Source organism: Nyctereutes procyonoides, unplaced genomic scaffold (genome assembly GCF_905146905.1).
Source record: "Nyctereutes procyonoides isolate TBG_1078 unplaced genomic scaffold, NYPRO_anot_genome, whole genome shotgun sequence".
NCBI lineage: Eukaryota > Metazoa > Chordata > Mammalia > Carnivora > Canidae > Nyctereutes > Nyctereutes procyonoides.
In genome coordinates, this window is record NW_026575020.1 from 20934103 (window position 1) to 20958289 (window position 24187).

Here is a 24187-nt window from a genome sequence, read left to right on the forward strand (position 1 = left end):
GAGAGGGTTGATAGATTGCATAGGGGAATTTAAAGAACCAGGCATGGAAGCAGCTTCTAGCACATGTGTCTCCACCCTGTCATCATATGACTTGAAGAGCAAAGAAGGCTGAGAAATGAAGAGGGAACACATAAATACTTGGTGAGTGATAATAGTTTCTATGCAGACTGTCCTTTGCTCACTGCTTCCCAACATAAGTTAATGCAATTAACCGATCCTGAAGAGAGACCAACCCAAAGTCCTATAAAGTCATTGCATCAAACTAAATGTCCAGGATCTCTGGGTGGCAAGTTGTCCTCTGTCAGGTGAGGACATAAATCTACTTTGTCCAGTAACCTCTGAACTAAAAAGACCAGTTATTTTCCCCTGACATAATATATCAAGTATGAAGAAGACAGGTGCTTGCAACCAACACCTTCACTCTTGGAGGGGAAGATGGTGCACCAGTGGCCAATGCCCTGTAGCAATCCTGCGGTCCTTCAGGCAGATGTTGTATAAGTCCTTCACCCTTGGTTAGGCTTGATTCTACAATCTGGGAAAGCTCTTTTGTCTTTTTGATCCTGGCTTCTGATTGCTTTTGTGAGATCCTTCCTTCTATGTTATTTCCTTTGGCCACCTCTGAAGTGGGTATAGAAGGGCCATGTTCTAGGAAGCTCTGTAGCCTTGGAAGATGGCTGGCTGCATCACAGAGCTTGGAGTTTGTTTTCATTTTGAATGATCAATGGCTTCTTGTTTCAGTGCAGGCTCATTCATGGTTTTATTGGCAGTATAGTCTAGTTCTCTTGAGAACTTAGCAGGCTTCTGATTCCTTTCCACACAGCCAATTCCATACATCTGTAGTCACAGCCCATTTCATTCTAGTTATACTTCTCAGATTATTTGTCCTGCCTTTTCCTCTCTCTTCCTCTTAATGAGGCTTGAAGTGGCAAGGTTAAAACTTCAAACTGATTTTTGCCCTAAGTCACTTCATCCAACTCACAGGTTGTTTTTTTTTTTCCTGAATTTTTATTACTGAAATCTTTTTACTTTTCTCCCCTTAAAATAAACCTTCTGTGAATGTTTGGGATCTACAAACGAATGGCTTTTCCAACAAATGCAAGTTTCTGAATTTGTGGACTATATTCCACTTCATTTTTACTTTAAAATGAGTCAATGCTTTCCTGAGTTTCTGTTTCTCTCAATACTCTGACCAGTGCAGACAAAAACAACCAATGCATTACTAATGCATATTTTTAAAACTCTCTCCTTGGAGCTACAATTTCAGCAGAGAGGATCCAACAGCTTTGACATTTTGTAACAAGATTCTCCATCATTTCAACCTGAGATAGTTTCCTCACCTCCTACTCCCAAATGTCTAATCAATACTACACATGTTAGGTTTCTATTAGCAACGCATGATCATGGTACCAATTCTATTAATTGGGTTAAGCTAGGCTCCCAACTTCAGTGGCTCAGCCTAACAAAGGATTATTGCTTTTGTGTGTCACAGAGCAGGGTAGGCCAAGTGGTTCTCCTCCACTGGCTTAAGGACATGGGTTGCCTCCATCTGAAGGCTGAGATTTTTAGAGCACATTGCCTCCAAGGTCAGCATGACAGAGGAAGAGAAGTCCAGAAGTATGAGCTGTTTTGGGGGATATGACTTAAATTATTTTGGTTCTCACCCACTTGGTTAGAATCCAGTCATATGGCCCCTAAACAAATGCAATGTGGGCTGGAAAATGTAGAAGAGCACATGAACACGTGGTGGGCATTTACTACTTCAGCTATTTCAAGGCTGGTGCATACCTACCAGCCAAATCTAGGAGGTGGGAAAGTTCAGACCAAAGGCATGCTTCATGTCTAAGCCAGAGGCATAAGTCAAGCTCAGAGACCACACTGATCTGAATGAGGACATCAGGGTGTACCCTGCTTCTGCAGACAGGGCTTGGAACCAGTTAAAAAGATGGAAGGGGCACCTTGCCCTCTCAACACTCTGTATTAGAATCTTTGGTGAGGGTACCTGGAAATCCACATTGTTGGTTTTTTTTTAAAGATTTTGTTTATTTACTAATGAGACACACACACACAGAGGTAGAGACATAGGCAGAGGGAGAAGCAGGGTCCCTGAGGGGAGCCTGATGCAGGACTAGATCCCAGGACCCTGGGATCATGACCCAAGCCAAAGGCAGATGTTCAACCACTGGGCCACCCAGGTGCCCCCAAATCTGTGTTTTTATTAGTATCTAAGAGATATTGATGCTAATATGAGAGCCACTGATGTGTCTAAATCTCCATGAATGGGGGCCTGGTCAGGGAAAATAACTTTCCCTAATTTACTAGGCACATTAGTGGTACACCCACTCTGATTTTTGAATCCCATTAAACTCCATGCCCAGTTATGTATGAGCTTCTGTTCCTGGTTGTGATTTGGAATTTCTCTTTAACACTCTGTGTCCCAAGAGGCCCAGTGAGGACAAATGAATTCAGAATTCCTTAAATAAGAAAAGATAGGCTTGACAAAGAGAATGTGATCAGATTCTTTTCGGGCTTGGGCACATGGAACCTATCTCTCCTTGCCTGTCCTACCTACTACCTGACCCTCTGCTTGATATTGCCTGCTCCTTAGGACTTGCTGTGTCTCATTGCACTGTAGTATCTATTTCCCTCCTACCTCTGCTTGTTCTGCTGTTGTTCCTCACTGGCATTTGAGACTACATTTCTTATTGATGTTTGGGGATGAGGACTATTAGGCTGGAGGCAGGGCAGAAAGGTCTGTTGGACCTGGTCTGAGCATCAATGATGGCAGCAAATGGTCACCAATGAATTGTCTGCTTGCTACCAAAGTGTCTGATTTCTCATGACACCTTGAGATTTCTAGTGGAGTGTTGATGCAACCCTCTCCTTCACTCTCCAAGAAGCTCAACTTGAAGTTATCAAGAATTTGTCAGTATGCTGGCTTGTCATATCCTCCTTGTTCATATCATCCATACCCTCCTCCTACCCTCCTTGCTCTTCCTCAACCTGTAGAGATAGAAATCTTTAAGATATGTGACTCCCAGATGTGGACAAAAATTTCCGAGGTCATCTGTTGATCTCCTCACTAGTTCTTCAATGCAGGTGACACTTGTATTATTCTGGATTCAAGGGTTGGAAGAAAGAAAACCAGCCAGCCATGAGACTGATGCAACAGTCGTGTAGTATGTAGGATGGTAAGAAAGGAAATTATTTTGGAAAGGAAGAAGGCATTTGAACAAAAGGCTGAAGCTGATGTCAGCTAGAGCTGTGGAGCTGGCTAAACCTGGCCCCAGCCAGCCTGACTCTTCTTGTCATGCAGGTGAGCCCAGCCTGGGGGCAAGCCCAGAGTCCATCACATGCCCATTCTTCCCTAACACAAACCCCACCTTCTGAACAGCCTTCCTCTCCCTGGTACTCCCACCATCTTTATCCTGTTCTTTAAAAAGCCATCAAAGGGGGATCCCTGGGTGGCTTAGCGGTTCAGCGCCTGCCTTTGGCCCAGGATGTGATCCTGGAGTCCTGGGATCGAGTCCCACGTCAAGCTCCCTGCATGGAGCCTGCTTCTCCCTCTGCCTCTGTGTGTGTGTGTGTGTGTGTGTGTGTGAGTGTTTATCATGAATAAATAAATAAAATAAATAAAAAGCCATCAAAGTCAAGTCTTATCCAAAATATATTTTATGTGAAAATTCAAGAGTTGTACATACATAAATATTCAGTTCTATAATAACATTATAGTTTCATAGGGACATCCCCTCTTAAAAATTAAATATATGTATATTTGCATTGATTCTTGCAAGGATCTTCACAATACTATAGTGAGGTAGAAAAGAGAGCATCCTTCAGTTTTTAGGGGGCTAAAGTGATGTGATATATCCAAGGGTTTACATTTAAAACACATCCAATTCCAGAGCACATTAAATTAAAATATTAACAACTTAGAAGACATAAAACATTACTTAAGAAAACTGTGGTTCACATTATTGCACAAATCTCATATTCCTTAGAATTGTAGTAGAATAATCTCAGAAGGTATGTTGGAAAGGATAGGGAATATAAATTGTTTCCTGGATACTGGCTTGGCTTCATTGTGCGCATGACTGTTCACAGCTTTGGGGCTTGGGTTTTCTTGTCCAGGTACTTCATGTGATCCTGGACCCACTTCTGGTTGGGGTCAGCACAGATCTCCTTAGCCAGTTTGGTCTTGAAGCTGTGGGAAGAGAGGGCATTTATTTTTTTTTAATTTTTATTTATTTATGATAGTCACACAGAGAGAGAGAGAGAGAGAGAGAGAGAGAGAGAGAGGCAGAGAGAGAAGCAGAGAGAGAAGCAGGCTCCATGCACCGGGAGCCCGACATGGGATTCGATCCCGGGTCTCCAGGATCGCGCCCTGGGCCAAAGGCAGGAGCTAAACCGCTGCGCCACCCAGGGATCCCAAGAGAGGGCATTTAGATGGAGTGCTTGAAGATTCAACCTGGTAGTGTAACCCACTTTATGGCCGGCCCATTAGCTTGTGGTGATGGAGGTCCTCTAACTGGCTAGCCCATTAGCCTGGGGTGATAGGGGAGGAAGGAAGGAACCTCAGGTGAAGCAGCTGCTTTTGCTGCCCCAGGTAAAACCATCTTGTCTCCTGGATGAAGGAACTGACATCTGAGCTAACGCCTGGACAAAGAGCTATAAATGGGAAGTCTCTATTTTCTTGAATTTACTTTTCCCATAGGAAGATTTCTAGGATTAGATTAGAGATGGTCTAAGCACCTGAGGGTTAAATTCCAACTCAGTCTGATAATAACCCTATCCACTGCCTGGGAGCAAAACTCAAGACTAAGTGTTGAGTGCGGGTGGTTATGGCTTCACTCACATCACAGCTTTCCGGGGACAATAGCTGCTGGTGATTCTTCTGTAGCTCTTCAGCCTCTGGATGGGGATCTTCTTAGTGGTAAATCTATAGCAGCAGGTGGTTGAGATATTAATCCCATCTGTTGAAACAACAACAACAAAGGCTATTTAGGGTGTGTGCTGGGACTTTCTATTTATAAAGGAGGGAACGGTAAGGAGGAGAGTCAAAGGAAAGGGAAATCACCCACCCTAAGTCCTGTGTTTCTGCCATAAAACTTTCAGTCTTACTGGCATGGACTGTAAAACGGAAGGATACGACTGCTAATTGAGAGGAGAAGAGAAACTGGCGACAACTCTGGGTTGTTGTTAGGAGGGGCTCATAGAACAGTCTAATCCTCAGGACAGGGTGACCGAAGCTATGGGTCCCCCTCTAGGCCCTAAGCAATCTATGCCTGGTCGTTGAGTCTCCCTAATATCCACTGCCTCTGCAGAGCCCTGTCTCTGGATGCTGGACTGAATGAAGCACAGTTCAGATTCTTGTCTCCTCCTTTCCCCTCCACCACATCTGGAAATACTCTGCACACCCTCCACCAGAGGCCCCCTCTTTTGGATCACCCCAGTTCCCCAAACACCGCTACAAGGACCCAAGGTAGTATCTGCACTAGGGGCATGAGCGCAGAGCTGGAACCCCGGAAGGGACTGGATTTGGTGTCCATGGCTGAAATTCCCAGGAGCACCTGTGTGATCAGTCTTCCTCCTTGTCCTTCTCTGACTTTCCTGATCTTGGAAGTGGAACTGTGGGTGATGCTCCTGCTCTGGTGGCCCATGAGAAGCCAGAGATGTGGTGATGGGCTTCAAAACAAAAGAGAGAGGGGCTCACCTGGCTGGGTGAGCACCTGGGTGGTGAGGGCGGCGGCTGTGAGCAGCAGGCAGAGGAGCGCTGCGGAGACCTTCATGTCGGTGGAGAGCAGGGAGTTTGGATGTGAGAGCTGGAGGTTTCTGGGTTGTCTCAGCCTCTCTGCTCCTCTGGCCCCTCTGGCTGCTCTGCCTGCCTTTTATTCGAGCAAACAGGAAGAAAGTGAGTGGGTGACAGGAGTTCGTTCTAAATGAATCACAGGGTGGAATAGTACATCAGCTGAGCCATTGCCCTGCCCTGGGGAAGATATTAGGAAATGAGAGAGAAGGCGTGATTGATGTTGGCCTGCTTGCCATCCAAACTCAGGGCTGGTATGTGAGGTGTGGGCTATGCCCAGGCAGTATGTGATCTATGACTCTTACTAAGGGTTCTGCTTTTTTGAAAAGAAACACTTTATATGGAAAAAGAAAGGAAGTAGGGTTACCAAATCAAAGAGATGTAAGGGATTTCCCCAATTTTCCTCTCAGATACCATCTCAAGGATGACAGCGTTCAGAGAAAGGCAATAAAATTTTGGCTGAGCTTTAAAATGAACTAAAACCATCCTTTACTGCTTTAAATCCTGTTGGCTTTTCTAAAACCCAAAGAACACAATAATAGAACATTAGCAGAAAAAAAATAGAACATTAGCAGAAAAATAGATTTCAGTATTCTTAGAATAAAACCTAAAATTGTAGCGTCTATTCTAGTAATCAACTGCTGTGTAACAATCCATCTGAAAACAGTGACTTAAAGCAAGAGCAATCATTGATTTTACTTTTGGATATGGTACTTGACTGGCCTCAGCCAAGAAGTTCTTGCTCATGATTTGTTTTTGTTTTTGTTTTACATCTTTGCCGTGGATGATGGCTGGGATTGGGGTCATCTCAAGGCCTTTACTCAATGTCAGGTGTCTGAGCTGAGAGGTCTTAAATAGCTGAAGACTGGAACAGGTGGAAGTTTCTCTCTCCACCCCTGTCTCTCCAGTGTTCCATCTACATAGCTGGATATGGGTAGTTTACATGATGGTTTAAGGCTCCCAGGTGCAAAGTTAGAGAACATAGATCACATCTCTTAATTTGAGGAACATAGAAGAATTCTCAGACATATTTTTAAATCACTATCTGTTTCATAGGCTCTCTGAACCATAAGGCACATAATAAGATCATGGAATATTACTGTGGTTTTTAAAATATCTGATTACCTAGAAAAATATTATTTCAAGTAAAACAATAGAAGTGAAGCCAAATTTATGAACAGAATCAAAGTGAACCTGCTTAGTTTGAACCAGAGACAGGACTCTTCACATCCCCTCCTCTCACATATATTTCAAGGATCAAAAGACTAGATATTGAAAACCAGTTATCTATTCACCCCTCTTTACATGCACATGCTACAAGCCCATCAGTCAATTGCTGATGATGTTAATGAAAAAGGGGCTTGATGAGAGGTCCTTAGCTTTGTCTATCTTTTTTACTGTTTTTCAGTCCTTATTTATTTCCACTCTGATCTTCATTATTTCCTCCCTTCTGCTAACTGTTGGGCTAGATTTGCCTTTTTTCTGGTTCCTTGAGGTATAAAGTTAGGTTTTTAAAATTTGAGATCTTTCTTTTTTCTTCCTTGTCTCTTAAGGTTTTGGCTTAAGGAATATATTGTCTGCTAAAAGCACAGCTACTCCTGTTCTCTTTTGTTTTTTTGTGGGTTTTTAAAAGATTTTATTTATTTGAGAAAGAGTGTAGGAGAGAGAACATGAGTGGGAGAGAGGAAGGGGCAGAGGGAGAGGGAGAAGCAGGCTCCCCAGTGAGCAGGGAGCCCCATATAGGGGGGCTGGATCAAGCACCTGGGGTCATGACCTGAGTCAAAATTAGATGCTTAACAGACTGAGCAACGCTGGAGCCCCACTCCTGTTCTTTTTTGGTTTTCACTTGCATGGAATATCTTTTCCATCCCTTCACTTTAAGCCTATGTGTGTCTTTCAAGTTGAAGTGAGTCTCCTATAGGAGCATATAGTTGGGTCTTTTTTTTTTTTTTTAATCCATTCAGCCACACTATGCCTTTTCTGGAGAATTTAATCCATTCACATTTGATGAATATTAATAGGTAAGCACTTGCTAATGGCCATCTTACTGTTTTCTATTTTGTAGTTCCCTTGTTCCTGCCTCCCTCTCTTGCTGCCTACATTTGTAAATTGATCATTTTCCATAATGGAATGCTTTGATTCCTTTCTCTTTCTCTTTTGTGTATCTATTCTAGGTGTTTGCTTTGGGGTTACTGTGAGGCTCACATAATACATCTTACAGATACAACAGTCTATTTTATGCTTATTGCTTAACTTAGACTGCCTACAAAAACTTTACCCTTTTATCCCTCCTTTTAGGTTTATGTTACAACTTAACCTCTTTTTCTATAGTGTAACCATTAACAAACTATTGTGGCTATAGTTATTCTTAATACTTTGTCCTTTAACCTTTATAGTGGAGTGTTTAATATTGTAGTACAGTATTAGAGTATTCTGAGTTTGAGTATTTAATTCAGCTTTACTAGTGTGATGTGTATGTTTTCATGTTACTAATTAGCATCCTTTCCTTTCAGCTTGAAAAACTCCTTTCAGCACTTCTTGTAAGGCAGGTCTAGTGGTAGTGAAGTCTCTCATCTTTTGTTTGTCTGGGCAAGTCTTCAAATTTCCTTCATTTCTGTAGCCCAACTTTGCCAGGTAGAGTGTTTTGGTTGGCAGTTTTCTTTTCTTGGTGGTTTGATGATGTCATACCGCTCTCTCTCTATTGTAAAGTTTCTGCTGGTAAATCCTCTGACTACCTTCCGGGGGTTCCTTTGTAAGTTACAAGTTTCTATTCTCTTCCCACTTTTAAGATTCTCTTTCTGTCTTTGTTTTTTTGACAGTTTTATTACAACACGTCTTTGGAGAAGAGCTTTTAAAGTTGAGTTTGCTTGAGGAATCATAAATTTCTCGTGAATTTGGATATTGAAATCTCTCCCCAGATTTGGGAGGTTCTCAGACATTACTTCTTTAAACAAGCTTTCTGCTCCCTTCTCCCTCTCTGTTCTTCTGGAACTCCAATAATTCACAGATTGTTTCTTTTGATGATATGCCATAGATCCTATAGGCTTTCTTTAGCCTTCTTCATTCTTTTTCCTTTGTTCTTCTCTGACTAGGTAGTTTCTTTCTTTCTTTTTTTTTAAAGATTTTATTTATTTATTCACAGACACAGAGAGAAAGAGAGAGGAAGAGACACAGGCAGAGGGAGAAGCAGGCTCCATGCAGGGAGCCTGACATGGGACTCAATCTCGGGTCTCCAGGACCACACCCAGGGCGAAAGGAGGCGCTAAACCGCTGGGCCACCGGGGCTGCCCTCTGGCTAGGTAGTTTCTAAGGGCTTCTTCACAAATTCTTTCTCCTTTTTGGTCCACTCTAGTGTTGATGATGTCTATTGTATTTTTCATTTCATTCATCATGACTTCAGTTCCAGAACTTCTTCTTTTTTAACGATTTCTCTCTCTTTATTAAACTTCTTACTTTGTTCATGTTTTGTTTTCCTGATTTTGTGGAAAGGTCTTTCTTTTCTTGTGGCTCATTGAGCTTCCTTAAAATGGTTATTTTAAATTCTTTTTTGGGTAAGTAATGGATCTCCATATCTTTGGGGTCAGTTACTAACACATTATTGTGATCCTTTGATAGTGTCATGTTTCCTTGAATTCTCATATTCCTCAAAGTCCTGTTTTGTTTCTTTAAATTTGAAGTAGAAGTGGTAGTCACCCCCCTCTAGCCTTTACAGACTAACTTCAGGAGATAACTTCCTTCCACCAGCCCTGCTAGTGATTTTGAGGCTTTCTTAGAAGTTCTGCCGATACGTCTGTTCCCTGCCTCTTGCTTCCTCTCGTGACAGATTTCTTAAACTTGCATGCATTTTCTTAATCCTGCAACACACCAGGCGGAGTGCTAACAGTCTGTCTTGCTTCCTGAAGGGCAGAGCTAATCCTTATGTTTGTGGTCTCTCCCTGGATCACAGCTTCAGGTGGCTTTTTTGCCTGCCCACTAGCTGTCTGTCAAAGCTTGCTCTTCCCTTTGTTGGGAACACTAATAGGGAGGCAGCTATAGATTGGGGATGTTTGGGTGAGGTTCATGGAGTACTGAGGTGCCCATGGACCATTTAGGGGGATCTATGGGTGAGACATCTCCAGTGGCTTGTGAGCAGGCTTTTAATGCAATTAGTAAGATCTACACCCCTTGAATGCCTTCAAAGTCTTCTTTTTTCTTTTTTAAGATTTTATTTATTTATTCATGAAAGACACACACAGAGAGAGACAGAGACATAGACAGAGAAGCAGGTTCCCTGCAGGGGGCTCCATGCTGGACTCAATCCTGGAATCCCGGGATCAGGACCTGAGCCAAAGGCAGATTCTCAACCACTGAGCCACCCAGGTGTCCTGCCTTCAAAGTCTTATCTGCTGTTCTGTGGCTTCTTCTTGCCCCCTCAGTATGCAGATCAATGAGTTAGTACTTTGGATGAGGCAAGAGACAAGTGGATCTCTTTGGCAGCTTCCACTTAGCTGAGGAGTTAGGGAAACTGATCTCAGTGCTCTCACTTTCCCCACAGGAGAAATCACAGGCAGAGAGGGTCTCTTCTGGCACTGATCTGTGCCACTTTGGGGAAGGAGTGGTGTAGGTAATGTCAAAGTGTTCTTACCCTCACCAATGCAGCCCTACTGACTCATTTTAAACTTCTATACTCCAGAACTAAAAGGTAATATTTTTGCATTGTTTTAAGCCATTAAGTTTCTGATAAATTGTTACAGTAGCAATAAGAAACTAATAGAAATTTTGATACCTGGAAGTGGGGTGCTGCTATAACACATACTAAAAAATGTAGACGCAGTTTCGGAATTGGGCATTGGGCAGAGGATGAGAGAAAAAGCCTAGACTTTGAGTATGATAGGAAAAACCTAGATTTCCTGGAACAGACTGTTGGCAGCTACAGGAAATGAATATACCGCACTTGGCATTCCTTCTTAAATGAGGGCCTATTGCCAGTGCTTCATGCTCATAGTTTCATCATGCAAAGTGCAAGGACTCCCATGCTTAGCTGAAGAAAAAAAAATGGATTCAAGATTTCCTGAAAATGAATAGATGTGCTTGGAAAGGGAATGTGAGCAGATTACTTTGGGGCTTAAGCACACAGATGACCCTCTCTTGGCCTCCCCTCCTTCTAGACTCTCCAGCTCAAGTCTGCCTGGCCTCAGAGAGTGATGCTCAGTCAACTGCATGGGAATGTACTATTTGCTTGCACTCCATTCCCCTTTGCCTTCTTGGCATCCACTGCAATTAGGGATTTAGTCCTAGTTGGCAAACAAGGCTACAGACTGGAGGAGTAGAGGAGAAGCAAGGAGAGCTGTTGGACCTGGCATGTGGTTCAGTGAGTTCCATAAAAAGAAGCCAATAAATTGTCTGCTGACTGATGTATTAGGGCACTTTGGGGAGTGTTACATGGAGCTTCGATGGAATCCCTCAACTTGAACCAGAGGCCCTGTACAGGCTTGGGAATGTGGAAACTGAATCCCCTTTTTTCCTCTTCAGCTCCAAATGATAGGAATGGAAGTTCGCCAAGACACACATTCTCAGATCCTAGGTTCTACTGAGTTCCTATTTGTAACACATTATCATCCCCATTTTGATGATGGAGACTCAGAATATCCAACCTGTTCTGAATGACAGAGTGAGTCAATGCCAGTGCTGGGATTAGAATTTGAGTGTCCCTACAAGCCAGGGTTTTCCCCAGCTACTGAAGGCACTACCTGGTCTAGCTTGATACAGTAGCCATCTCCTCACCAGATTGACCCAACCAGTCTGCAAATTTACCATGCAGAATTTATTCAATCGGGAAAGATACTGAAGTACCTGGGTGGCTCAGTTGGTTAAGTGTCTGCCTTTGGCTCAGGTCATGATCTTAGGGTCCTGGAATCAAGCCTTGAGTTGGGCTCCCTGCTCATCAGGGAGCCTATTTCTCCCTCTCCTTCTGCCACTCTCCCGCTTGTGCACATGCTCTCTCTCTCTCTCTCTCTCTCTCTCTCAAATAAAGAAAATATCTTTTTAAAGAAGATACATTGTGATCCCTGGGTGGCTCAGCGGTTTGGCCTTTGGCCCAGGGAATGATCCTGGAGTCCCGGGATCGAGTCCCATGTTGGGGTCCCGGCATGGAACCTGCTTCTCCCTCCTCTTGTGTCTCTACCTCTCTCTCTCTCTGTATGTCTATCATAAATAAATAAATAAATAAATAAATAAATAAATAAATAAATAAATCTTTAAAAAAATAAAGAGGATATATTCATGAGAGGCACAGAGAGAGAGTCAGAGACATAGGCAGAGAGAGAAGCAAGTTCCCTGCAACAAGCCCAATGCGGAACTCAATCCCAGGACCCCGGGCTCATGCCCTGAGCCAAAGGCCAATACCCAACCACTGAACCACCCAGGCATCCCAATAAATAAAATCCTTTAAAAAAAAAGAAAAGTAGGGCAAGATATCTCCCTTCCTTAGTGGAAGGGCTTTCTGTGCCTAGGTGGATCAAATATCTCACAGACAGGTCAAATGCCATGAAAGGGAGTATAGACCTTAGGTGGACATTCAGGAAAAAACAGCCTATTCATGTAATTGGATGATCCCAAGCTCCTTGGATGGAAATAGGGATAGTGGGGAGAGAAATACATTCTGATTTAAGGGAAACTGCCTCCTTATATTGTGAGTTGTAGAAGGGACTTCCATGTCTTAAGTCACAAGTCCTTCTCCGTTTACAACGCACAGCATTTCACTCTACCTACTTCATTCTTCTCCAAAGCTGCTTCTTGGGCTCCATATTCAGTCACTCATCATCTATTGTCTGGATCATGGTAGTAGCTCTCCTTTGTCCATATTTCTCTAGGCTTGTATGAAGCCAGTAATTTACATTTGCTGACTCATCTCTGAACCTTCACACATGGCATGTCCTTCCTCATTGACCCAAACATTTTCAATATCTCCGTTTAACCTATGAGGGTGAGTACTGACTTACTACACTGACATTCAGAATCCTTTACTCAACTTTCCTTTCTAAACTTCACCATCATTTGACACAGACATGGACTTCAGCTCCCATCTGATTGGTTTTCAACCTCTTTTATGTACAGGCCATCATCATTTCTACCTCTAGGTATTTGCCTCCATTCTTCTTTCTCCTTTTCTAAGATGTTATTTATTTATTTATTTATTTATTTATTTATTTATTTGAGAGACAGTATAAGCAATAGCAAGAGTTGCAGAGGGAGAAGGACGAAGCAGAGTCTGTGCTGAGCATGCTGGCACTTGATCTCTGAGATCATGACCAGAGCTAAAATCAACAGCTAGATGTGTTCAGCTGACTAAGCCCCTCAGGCACTCTCCTTTTTAAAAATTTTATTTATTTTTCTACAAAAATCTTGTGCATTCATCAAGGATTCATCAAGGATATGTTCAAGTCATATCTTCTTTATGAAATCCTAATCTAATCATTTTATCAATGGTCATTTAATCTCTCCTTGATTTCCCAAAGTCTGCAGTGTCTGTATTACTCCAAGCTGGAGAATTATTTGGATGGGGAGAGGTTGACGGAAAGTATCCCATTTAGGGGGCAGTAGCATTAAATTATGGGAAAGATTGAAGGCAGGGGTCAAGGATTATGAGAAAGGAGATAAGGATGTTGCTAAACATGTGATGAGAGTAGCTGGGATGTGGGCAGTTGGTCTCAGGGACCTGAGTGGTAGGGCTGGAATGTCTGCCTGGGTCCTGCCTTAAAAATTCTTCTATAGGCACTCAGATGAGCCTACTCAGTGGAAAAGACCAGGGCCAAGACACATTATCATTCTTCCCAACACCGAGTCCACCCTCTGCAACCATGCTCCTCCCTCATCTCCAAGATTACACTCAGCTTTTTAATTTCCTTCAAGAAAACGCCAAAAGTCAGGTTTTGTACAAAAATATATATATATATATATTGATCAATAGTTACATAATATACATTCCCACAATAGTATTTTAAGCAATCCTTTAGAATTTAAAACATAGTCTTTCATTAATGATCCTTGCAAGGACCTTCACACCATCCCAGGGGTAGAACTGGGGCCCCCAGAGGAAAGCAGTTTGTTTCCAAGTCTCCATATTTTAAAAAATACACTAGTATTTGGGGAAGATAAATTTAAAACATCAATAATTTAAATAAGATTAACATTACTTAAGGCATTGTGTGCATATCAATAAACAAAGTTTGTACTCTTTGAGATTATAATAAAATAATATCAGAGGGCATTTAGGGAAGGTTAGAAGAAAATAAATTAGTTTCAGGTTCTTCCATTTCAGAGTGAGTATTCATGGCTTTGCAGTTTGGGTTTGGCTTTTCTTGTCTAGGTGTGCCATGGAATCCTGGACCCACTTCTGCTTGGGGTCAGCACAGATCTCCTTGTTTAGGACGGTCTTGAAACTGTGGAGGAGAGAGACAATACAGTTAGATGGAGTTCCATTGAGATCTCTGCCTAGGACTAGAGCCCATTCTGCCCTATGGAGCTGCCATGGGAATAAGAAGAGGAAAGCAGGTGGAAAAAGGGCACCTAGGGCAAGCTGTTCCTATAGATGTCCCAGTTGGGGCCATCCTGACCTCCCGCTAAAGAAATTGGAAAGGTCTGCATAAGCACCCAGAAAAAGTTGGGAGTCACTTTTTCTCTTGTGTCCTCAATTTCCTCATTGGGCACCTTTGGATATTAGATTAGATGCTCTAAGTTTCTGACCCTAAGTTTGCCAGGCTTTCTCCTTGTTGCCCGAGGAAGAAATGGACCAGAGAGGGTGAGTGTACTCAACTTACATCACAGCTTCTTTGGGACACTTGCTGCTGGTGACTCTTTTATAGCTGGCCAGCCTCTGAATCGAGATCTTCTTATTGGTGAGTGTATAGCAGCAGGTGACTGGAGAATTAATTGCATCTGAAAATAAGACCACAAAGAAAAAACACTTTAGGATGGACTAGATTCTTCTGATCTTTTTTTTAATATTATTTTTTTAATTTTTATTTATTTATGATAGTCACACAGAGAGAGAGGCAGAGACACAGGCAGAGGGAGAAGGCTCCATGCACCGGGAGCCTGACGTGGGATTCGATCCTGGGTCTCCAGGATCGTGCCCTGGGCCAAAGGCAGGCGCCAAACCGCTGTGCCACCCAGGGATCCCGATTCTTCTGATCTTAATCATAGCAGAAAGGAGTAATAAGGGGAAGGCAAAGGGAAGTCAGGAATAGAGGTAGGACCATAAATCCCAGTATTTCTGCTTGTGCTTCAGAGTTGGAATGTAATGCTGACTCAGTTTCCTCTGCTTTGTAATGGGTACATAGCATTGATAATGAACAGAGCGAAGGGAACTGTTAAAACTACATAATTCCTGGGAACATCCTTAAACATCCTGGAGGGAACAAATAATCTAAATTGTCAAGGCCAGAAAAGATCAGCTCAGGGTCCCCCACTAGGCTCCAAGTCATGAGCTTCCCTGATACCCACTGCCTCTGCAGAGCCCTGTCTCTGGATGCTGGACTGAATGAAGCACAGTTCAGATTCTTGTCTCCTCCTTTCCCCTCCATCACATCTGGAAATACTCTGCACACCCTCCACCAGAGGCCCCCTCTTTTGGATCACCCCAGTTCCCCAAACACCGCTACAAGGACCCAAGGTAGTATCTGCACTAGGGGCATGAGCACAGAGCTGGAACCCCGGAAGGGACTGGATTTGGTGTCCATGGCTGAAATTCCCGGGAGCACCTGTGTGATCAGCCTTCCTCCTTGTCCTTCTCTGACTTTCCTGATCTTAGAAGTGGAACTGTGGGTGATGCTCCTGCTCTGGTGGCCCATGAGAAGCCAGAGATGTGGTGATGGGCTTCAAAACAAAAGAGAGAGGGGCTTACCTGGCTGGGTGAGCACCTGGGTGGTGAGGGCGGCGGCTGTGAGCAGCAGGCAGAGGAGCGCTGCGGAGACCTTCATGTCGGTGGAGAGCAGGGAGCTTGGATGTGAGAGCTGGAGGTTTCTGGGTTGTCTCAGCCTCTCTGCTCCTCTGGCCCCTCTAGCTGCTCTGCCTGCCTTTTATTTGCAACAAAGAGGGTGGAGCTAACAGAGAAAGTTTGGCCCAGGGCAGCATCATTCTCAATGAATGACGAAGTGGAAGCATAAATGTGCTGAGCAAGTGTGGTTCCCTGGGAGGTTTCCAGGAAGTAGGAGGGAAGCAGTGAGTCTGGACTGGGCACTTTTTCCATCTGCTGCTAAGACCAAAAGAAATGGAGGTGGGTGGTGTGCAGAGCGACCACAGACATGAACAAAGCAGATTATTCTTAGGAATTCCACTTTCTCTGAAGTGAAAACTGCAGTAATGGGGAATCAGGGAAACAGAGGTCACGAGAGATGATGGCATCTGGTGCTCCCCCTTACCTACCTTTAGGCAACAGCCCACAGGGTTTTCAAGCAGGAAAGGGTCCCGATGCCTTTGGTGGGCTCCCCAGCAGTGTACTAAATTTGCTTCTTAAAATCCAGGATGGGGGCATAATCGAAGCTTATGAACTATAAGAATTGGTAACCATAGAATTGAATCCTAAGAATCATTGGGTTCAATACTTGGAAGAAGCCATATAGATCATGTAGTGCTACAAAGACATTTCCATGTCATACTCATACAGTGTTTACTGTGTGCCGGGAATATTCTACACCCATTACAAATACTAAATCTTTTAATTCTCCAGCCCCACTCAGTAGGTATTATTAATTCCCTTTTTATCGATCAGACAACTGAGGGCACAGAGGGGTGAAGTAAACTGTCGAGGTTCTGAGTGTAAAACCCAGGGTCTGTGCATCACCACCGCGACACATCCTTCAACCAGCCACCTGGTAATATACCTGAGTGCTCTCTGTCCTCCTCCACATCTGCCAAACAAGCGGACATCTCCTGGTGGTTAAGTCACTGGGATGTAGAGTCTGCAGTTAGCAAGGCAGGCAGCAGTGGGCAAGAGCATCTCCTTCTGTGGCTGCAGGTATCCCAGATCCAAACTGGCTTCCCAGGTTGCCCAAGTGAGCATAGGAACAGTGTTACAGGATTCAAATGCCTGCCTTAGTGCTGCAGCTCTGCCTTAGATAGCCTCAAAAACCCCAGCATCACAGTCATAAAAACTTTAAGACCTTCACACTGCTTTCAGTGAATTCCTTTCTTTTGCAAATATGATAGGATTCCTTGAGGCCTCTTAGTGGCTTAGCCCAGCCTAGAATTCTCATTCTGTTGCTTTGTGCTTCTGAGATTGCCTGACTTTTGCCCAGTAGGCATGGAAGGATCTAGTGAATCTTCTTTCTTATAGGATCATTGAGACAATGCCTATAAAATGCACAGAGCTTCCCGGAAGAAATACTTGCCAATCACTACATTTATAAAAAAGAATGGGTCCTACTGAGCAAATGACTGTGTCTGGTTCAGAGTCAGTGGCCAGTAATGGCAAAGAGAAGGGAGAGCCACCAATTTGGAGTGCCTCTCAAGAGCCAGGCACTGTGCTAAGGTGCTTCCCAGCATTGCCTCAGTCCTCCAAACAACCCAACTTCCTTGGGTGGAAACTGAAGGTAAACAACTTGTCCAGGATCCCACAGGCAACAGCATGTGAAGCTGGGTTTCCCACCCAGCACACTCTGATTCCAGAATCCTTATTCCTGGGTGCTTGGGCTTATGTCTCACCATGGGTTAGGGTTAGGTGGCTATTGGTTTCCTAGAGAATCTGAGAGCAGCAACTCTGCAGGGAGACCATTCTAGACTCTTGGGTATGATTCAAAAAACAAAACAAAACAAAACAAAACACCAGGATGAAGAGAGAACAAGTCAGTCTGTGTGCTGCTTTGCTTGCACCTCTCCTGGAGCCTTATTTTCATTCTGCTTGGATCTTGCTAGTCCTCTAATCCTAGCCCCACCCCACCCTACCCATGTCCTCATTGAAAGCCCTCTGTGTTTGGCTCAGTGCTCTGCCAATGGCTCAATCCATTTTTCTTAGATGAATAAAACATTTTTAGGAATATAGACTGTAGACTTTTCACCCACGTCTTCCCGGATCACCTCACCTTAACTTCCAAGAAGTTTTCCCTCATATTAATGGAAACTCTTCCCTAATCTCTCAGTGTCCTTTGCCATGGGCTATAAGGATTGTATCCCATTGCCCTATGGAATTCACTCATTTTTTGGGCTCTGTTCAGGTTAACAGGTTTAAAGATGTTGAGATCCTGGTTCAGTCATGTCATGGCCAGTCCTAGGACTATGGAACTAAAAAACCTAGAGAGATGATGTACTGTCACATCTTCTCTTTGATACAAGGAAACTGTATTCCAGAGAGGGGGGCCACCTGGCCTGTGATCACACAGAAAATCTCCTTGGCTTTTCAAAATATTTAGATGGATGTCTGAATATTTGAAGCTAAGTTACTATTTCCAAGAAGGATCATTAGTTTTGGAAAGTGACTTGGTTTCTACAAGTGTGAGACAATAAACAGATCCAAGATGAAACGATGGGAATCAGAAGAGAAAGTCTTTTGATAGCTATCTCCCTCCCACTTCCACTGTCAAGCTGAGATGCTCACTTCAGATGGAAGGTCAGTCACGGGGGAGGAGAAACAAGTGGAAATTCCCACTCTGAGGCAGCTTTGGAAGTTCCCGGATCCCATGGAAAATAATGCGTTTGGCTGGAGCCTGCATTCCAGATGCTGGGCCTGGAGCCAGGGCCATCTCACGTGGGGCTGTGCTGGGAACGTCCCAGTGCAAGATCTGTGTTGGGTCCCTGCTCAGGAGCATACAAGGGAAAAGCCCAAAGATGGGCATTGAGGGGAGCAGGGTCAAAGTTTGGCAGCTCCCTGGAATATGCAGTCCCCCTGGGACCCTTTGCACATCAACTCAGAGATGAGGAATGGATAAGTTCTAATTGATGATTAATCTCTTTTCCTTCCTTTCAGTCGGCTGGCTCCCCATAGGCACCCTCCGCGTGGACCTTTGTCATCACCCCCAACTCCCACTCACTGTCAGGGGTGATGGAAAGAGGAACTAAGACTGAGCTTTCTAGAAATATCAGCAGACAGCACCTAGCCCCCTGCCTTAGTTCTCTTCTGAAGGTCACTTGCTTCCCCTCCCCATCTAGCATGGCACTCCCTTGCCTCTACTTCCTCTGCCCCTTTCCTGGCCTTTGAGTGAGACATCCAGTGGACTCTGCAGTGGCGAGATCCTTCCTAGACACCTCCCCCAGGTCTCCTTCCAGGCTAGCTCTTGGCTCCAGGTGGACCAGAGCCTATTTTCCTGGGCCTCCAGCTCTACAACCCCTGTCCTTCTGAGGGCTAGAAATCCATTCTTTATTCCTGTACAGAATGTCAGATCAGCATAGAACCTTAGAGATCATCTTCCTATTTCCTTGACGAGGAAAGTGAGGCCAAGAAAGAGCACTGGTGGGCCTGCAGTGACATGGAAGACTCATAGTAGAGTGTGGGTCCATTTCTGGGCCCTCAGTGAGCACCTTTGCTCACATCCTGCACTGTCTCCTTATCAGAGCACTCCTGCAGTTAGCATCTACTCTGTGCAGAGCACCAGGAAGGGGACTGGGCTACATGAACCAGACATGAAGCTTATTTTCCAGAAGAAATGATTAAGTACCCATGGGAAGTGGGGCTGAGTTTAGTTCACCCCCCAAGCTTTCAGTGTGTAGGCATTTGTGGGGATGGCTCTGCCCCAGGTTTATTTGCATGAAGGAGCCAAGGATACTTTGGGGTTGGGGGAGGGGTACACCATGGTGGTGGTGGGTGCAGTGGGGGGATGTAGGTGGTCAGGGAGGTGGAGATAGCCTTTGGAAAAGAAAGGAAAGATTGACCTGCAGTTGCCTGAGTTGGTTGAGGAAAGGGAGTGGTGTCTCAGCCAAGCCAGGGGCTTGTCACTTAGACTGCTCTGGGCCAGTCCTCATGCAACAGCACTGGAGCTCTACAGTGAGGGGCTGCCTTGGGTGAGGGGGTGAGTGTAAGTAAACTGTTAGGATAATCGCAGGGTGGGGGGGGGCCGCAGCCCCTCCGAGAAACCATAACTAAGGGTAGCAGAGTAGGGAAGAAGTTGCTTTCCTCACTGGCGGAATCTCCTCACCCAGGGTGGCCTGAGCAGTATCAGGGGAACTGGTGAGCACACCTGCGTTGCCCTTGTAAAGGTGCTGAGCTGGGGGAAACAGGGAAACAGAGGTCAGGAAAAGCTGGCGGGTAGAAACAGAGAAGCATTTTCCAACCTTTACTGAATCCTTGCTTTAAGGGAACGTTCACACCACAGCTAGTAATTGGATAGATGCGGGGTTGTGAGTCCCCCCTAAGGGCTCAGAGAAGGCTACGCGGTGGTTCCTCTGAGATGGGTGTGAGGGTTGGCAGGTTCTGAAGCTTGGGAGATTATTCAACGGGGTGGGGGGCACAGTTTGGAGAAGACTTCCAGCAAATGTAAAGCCCTTGTATATCCTCTTGGAAATCTGTTAAAGCACAGATTCTAATCTCTGGTCTTGAGTGGGCCTGAGATCCTGCATTTCCAACCAGCTCCCAGGTGATGCTGATGATGGATACTGGGCCATGGTCCTGCTAGAACAAAGCTTAAAAGGGTTAAGCATGGGAAATGCTGGTCAGGGTGGGGAGCGATTGAGTAGTTCATTCTGTCCAGACCAGGGTTCTTCTCTGTGGCTCTTGGCTAGGTTTCATGAACTATCTGGAATTGTCTTCCACATTTATGTGATTGTGTGTTTTTCTAGAGAGAGAGAGACCATAGTTTCCATCAGATTAGCAAACGCATCCATGGCTTCCAAATAATTAAGTACCAGTGAACCTATAAAAGTAGAGTCCTGGTCTTTACCCCAGACCCACTGAATCACAATCTGTAATTATTCTATGGAAAGCTGTATTTTTTCTTTTTTTAAGATTTTATTTATTTATTCATGAGAGACGTGGAGGGAGAGGCAGAGACACAGGCAGAGGGAGAAGCTGGCTCCCCGTGTGGAACCAGATATAGGACTCCATCCCAGGACCCCAGGATCATGCCCTGAACCAAAGGCAGATTCTCAACTGCTGAGCCACCCAGGTGCCCCTATATTTCTTTTTTCTAAGCTTTCCCGCCCAGCCCTCCCAGCCTGTATTTGGACAACCCCAGGTGAAAGCATAGGGTATACAAAGCAGAGGCTGTGCTGGCCAGGTAGGAAAACACACACACACACACACACACACACACACACACACACACACAGGTAGAAAAGAGGAAAGAAACATGAGGAGAAAGAGCAAAAGAAGGGAGAGGAAGGAGAGACCACCTGGAAACATGGCAAGAGCCCCAGGCAGTGTCAGAACCCCAGGGCCAGAGGTCTGGCTCTGACTCTGTCTAGCTGTGTGGCCTTGCACAAGTCACTTGACCCCTCTGAGCCTCTTCTGTAAAGTGTGATTAGTAAGACAGTTTCTAACATTGTCATGAGACTTGTGTGAAATAATAAGCCAAGGGTGCTTTGTAAGCACCGAGTAAAGATCTGTGTCACTCCAAGGACCTGAGCAAACTAGTCTGCAGGCAGCCTCGGGTGCCTGTGCCAGTCCCAGGCAGCAAGCGCATGCGCCTCTCCTTTCATGTCTTACTGTGAAAGTTTATCTGGCATGTGTATTATAATGCAGTGAAGTTTCGATTTCCTAAGCTCCTTCTCATTCCTGTGTTCTCTTGTCTGCCTGTAGACAGAGGGAGAGCCTTGGGCATCTGACAAAAAGCTGAATGTCAGGGAGGAAGAGCCCCAGAGAGAGAGCTGGAAGCTCACATTCAGACAGCACTCCCCCTGCATCTGCCTTCAAAGCTCAAGTGGCTTTCAGTCTTGCCCTCTGCTTCCAGAGCTCTCTGTACCCCCTCCCACCTTCCCACCTCAAGGCTCTTGCCTGTGCTGGATCCTAGCACTTGATGCGGTGTCTTTCATGCAGCAGATTCTCAATGAACACCATTCAAACTTACAAACAGTCCAAGAATCTCAAATCATTTCCCCAGATTCCTGACTTGCAAGATGGTTTAGTATCAGACAGGGGAATGAGCAGAGAAGCAAGACTGTTGGTTTCCCTAGTTCCCCATCGCTTCTATTTGGGGAAGAGTTAGTGGTAGGGTTGAGGGGACAGCAAAGAGGCACTAGCCCAGAGTGATTTTCAGGGGCCACATGGATCCTTCTTTGGGGATGGACCACTTCTCTCTCTTGGTAGCAAAATGTTGCATCCCAAAAAAGCGAAACTTCCCCTGCCACAGAAAGCTCCTTCTTAGTTAACGGCTTCAGCTGGCATACTGGTACAGCCCCAGGTTGCAAAGCCCTGGCTCCATGCAGAAGCTCCTCTGCATTTTCTGTAAATCAGAGCCTGAGAGAGTCTGGATGAGCACACATACAGTATTTGCCTAGAGGAGGGAAGAAGTTGAAGGAGGAGGGTTTCACAAAGCACACACATTTTCTTTTTCTGACTCAAATGCAAGGATTTAAACCAAGCATTACCAAGTAATTCAACTTTGCAACATATATGTTGCCCCAAAATATAGCCAAGGTAATAAGAGAAACTTTACAAGCACGTTGCTTTCCTCGGGGCTGTTGATGGGGTGGGAATGGCAAGCAAGCAGGAGCCAGACAAAGTTACCATCAGGGACTCTAGCTTGTGTGTTCACACTTGCCTCCCCAGCATTAGCACCCAGCACTGGGTGCATTAACACCTATGAATGAATTAGGGGGAAAAATCAGAGCTGCAGGTGCCATAGAGATTCCTTCCTGAAAATCTCTGCCTGGCTTATTTTAACCTGGGGAAAAGAAAGTTTCCTAGGATTTTAGTGCACTCCCAAATCAGTGCAGACAAGTTGTGCAGATGCACGTGTGTGCTGTGGGAAGTGCCCGGTGACACAGAGCCTAACTTTTTTCGGCGAGACTGCCGCTACTTTTTTTGCTAGGGAAAACACTTCTTTGCTTAGAGAAATTTCACTGAAGCTGTAGAAGTTGGCACTCATTGCATTGTAGATAGGCACTCACTGTCCTGGAGGAAGGGAGGAAAACTGTTTGGTGGTCAAAGGGAATGACTGCCCCTCCTAACACCCCTTATCTGCAGAGCTGGACATGGGAGACAGAATGGATACATTTGCTTAAGGACCAAGGACCTCTTCAGGGGAGAGGAACCGAGTCCAAGCTTATTAGACACTCTCCCGTGTTGATGCAATAGTCACACTTTAAGGGCATGGCCAAACTTGCCGACGGGAATGGAAGACACTGCAACTTTGGGAGCCCCAGGGTACCATGTCCAGGACTGCAGGGAACAGAGTGAGAGCAAGGAAGAGGGACAGATTTTGGGTGATGTGGGGACTGTCACTGGCAGTGCCAGAACCAATGGCAGCCAAGAGCTCTGGCCACTGTACTTGAAATTTAGCATCAGGGTTCAGCAGCTGGAGTGAATGTGTCCTTGAGGTTCTTAGAAATTGTGACAAAGTTGGGAGGGGACGCTTAAGCATAGGCTGTGTAATTTCCTCCTAATCTGGACAACTTGGGGTTCTCGTGATTAGCTGAACATAATAAAGGATCTGAGGAAGATTTGCGCCCTGAGATGACAAAAAAGGACTATGTTCGGCACACCCCCCCACACACACACATTTCTTTGCTGTAGATAGTTCTCTGCTCCAGTACATCACACGTTCCCAGTGTAGTTATATTCTCGAGCTATGACATGCTTTACAATGGCATGCTTCTGATTTCATGATGATGATTACCATTAATTTTAAGTATTTACCGAAAGTCTCCTAGAACTTCTGTGCAGTTAACAAAGAAAGATTTCAAAACTGTGGGCCATGAGGCACCCGTGATTATAATTCCTTGCACATGTCTTATGATTCATTGAGTGCTGTGAACCTAACAAGAGCGTTGTACTGTAGAGAAGACAGGTATCATCATCCCCATTTTACAGATGTGGACATTGAGGCTTAGAGGTTAGCTTGCTCGGGACGAGGGAGCTGGGAAGCAGCATGGCTGAAATCCAAGTGCTCCCACTCCAAGGCCAGTTGTCCACATGCACTTCCAGTCCTTTTCCTTCTGCTTATTCTCCTTTCCCTTCCTCCGAGAGTTCATCTCTGCCCACCATGTCCACGGAAGCCTTAGTAAGGAGGTGGTGGGTCAAGAGAAGGTAAAGTTTAGGGGATGTAAAGGGAAGTCCTCTAACATGCCCTCGTCCCTGTTCAAGTGAATTCATCATCACATCATTTCAGCCTCAGCCCCGTGGCCACTCTCTGGACTTTGTCATCTTCTTGAACTTCTGCATTTCATGGAGTTCAATTTAGTAATCCATTTCTTTGACCACAGCCTTCTACTTCCTTCCCCTTCAGCAACTTCACAGGCACTGCGTCAGCTCCTCCAGGG

The 24187-nt window shown here is 44.9% G+C and overlaps 2 protein-coding genes across 2 annotated transcripts; both read right to left on the bottom strand.

Moving 5' to 3' along the window:
• Window positions 1-3749: 3749 nt before the first annotated feature.
• Window positions 3750-5835, bottom strand: LOC129514437 (C-C motif chemokine 7-like). The gene is made up of 3 exons (XM_055333002.1): window positions 5711-5835; window positions 4853-4970; window positions 3750-4201 (listed from the first exon to the last, which is right to left on the bottom strand). The coding sequence occupies exons 1-3, from the start codon at window positions 5784-5786 to the stop codon at window positions 4096-4098; spliced, it is 300 nt and encodes a 99-aa protein (XP_055188977.1). The 5' UTR covers window positions 5787-5835; the 3' UTR covers window positions 3750-4095.
• A 7871-nt stretch (window positions 5836-13706) lies between these two features.
• Window positions 13707-15823, bottom strand: LOC129511180 (C-C motif chemokine 2). Its single transcript, XM_055327739.1, has 3 exons — window positions 15687-15823; window positions 14602-14719; window positions 13707-14223 (listed from the first exon to the last, which is right to left on the bottom strand). Exons 1-3 carry the CDS (start codon window positions 15760-15762, stop codon window positions 14112-14114), a joined length of 306 nt encoding a protein of 101 aa, XP_055183714.1. The 5' UTR covers window positions 15763-15823; the 3' UTR covers window positions 13707-14111.
• Between the last annotated feature and the right edge of the window lie 8364 nt (window positions 15824-24187).

Bases quoted from the DNA above. Each gene is read 5' to 3' on its own strand.
- LOC129514437 (XM_055333002.1), bottom strand. From the start codon at position 5,786: ATGAAGGTCTCCGCAGCGCTCCTCTGCCTGCTGCTCACAGCCGCCGCC. The intron at 4,971-5,710 runs GTGAGCCCCTCT...TTGTTTCAACAG, and splicing joins CCAGGTGCTCACCCAGCCAG to ATGGGATTAATATCTCAACC. The intron at 4,202-4,852 runs GTGAGTGAAGCC...CTCTTCCCACAG, and splicing joins TGTCCCCGGAAAGCTGTGAT to CTTCAAGACCAAACTGGCTA.
- LOC129511180 (XM_055327739.1), bottom strand. From the start codon at position 15,762: ATGAAGGTCTCCGCAGCGCTCCTCTGCCTGCTGCTCACAGCCGCCGCC. The intron at 14,720-15,686 runs GTAAGCCCCTCT...TCTTATTTTCAG, and splicing joins CCAGGTGCTCACCCAGCCAG to ATGCAATTAATTCTCCAGTC. The intron at 14,224-14,601 runs GTAAGTTGAGTA...TCTCCTCCACAG, and splicing joins TGTCCCAAAGAAGCTGTGAT to TTTCAAGACCGTCCTAAACA.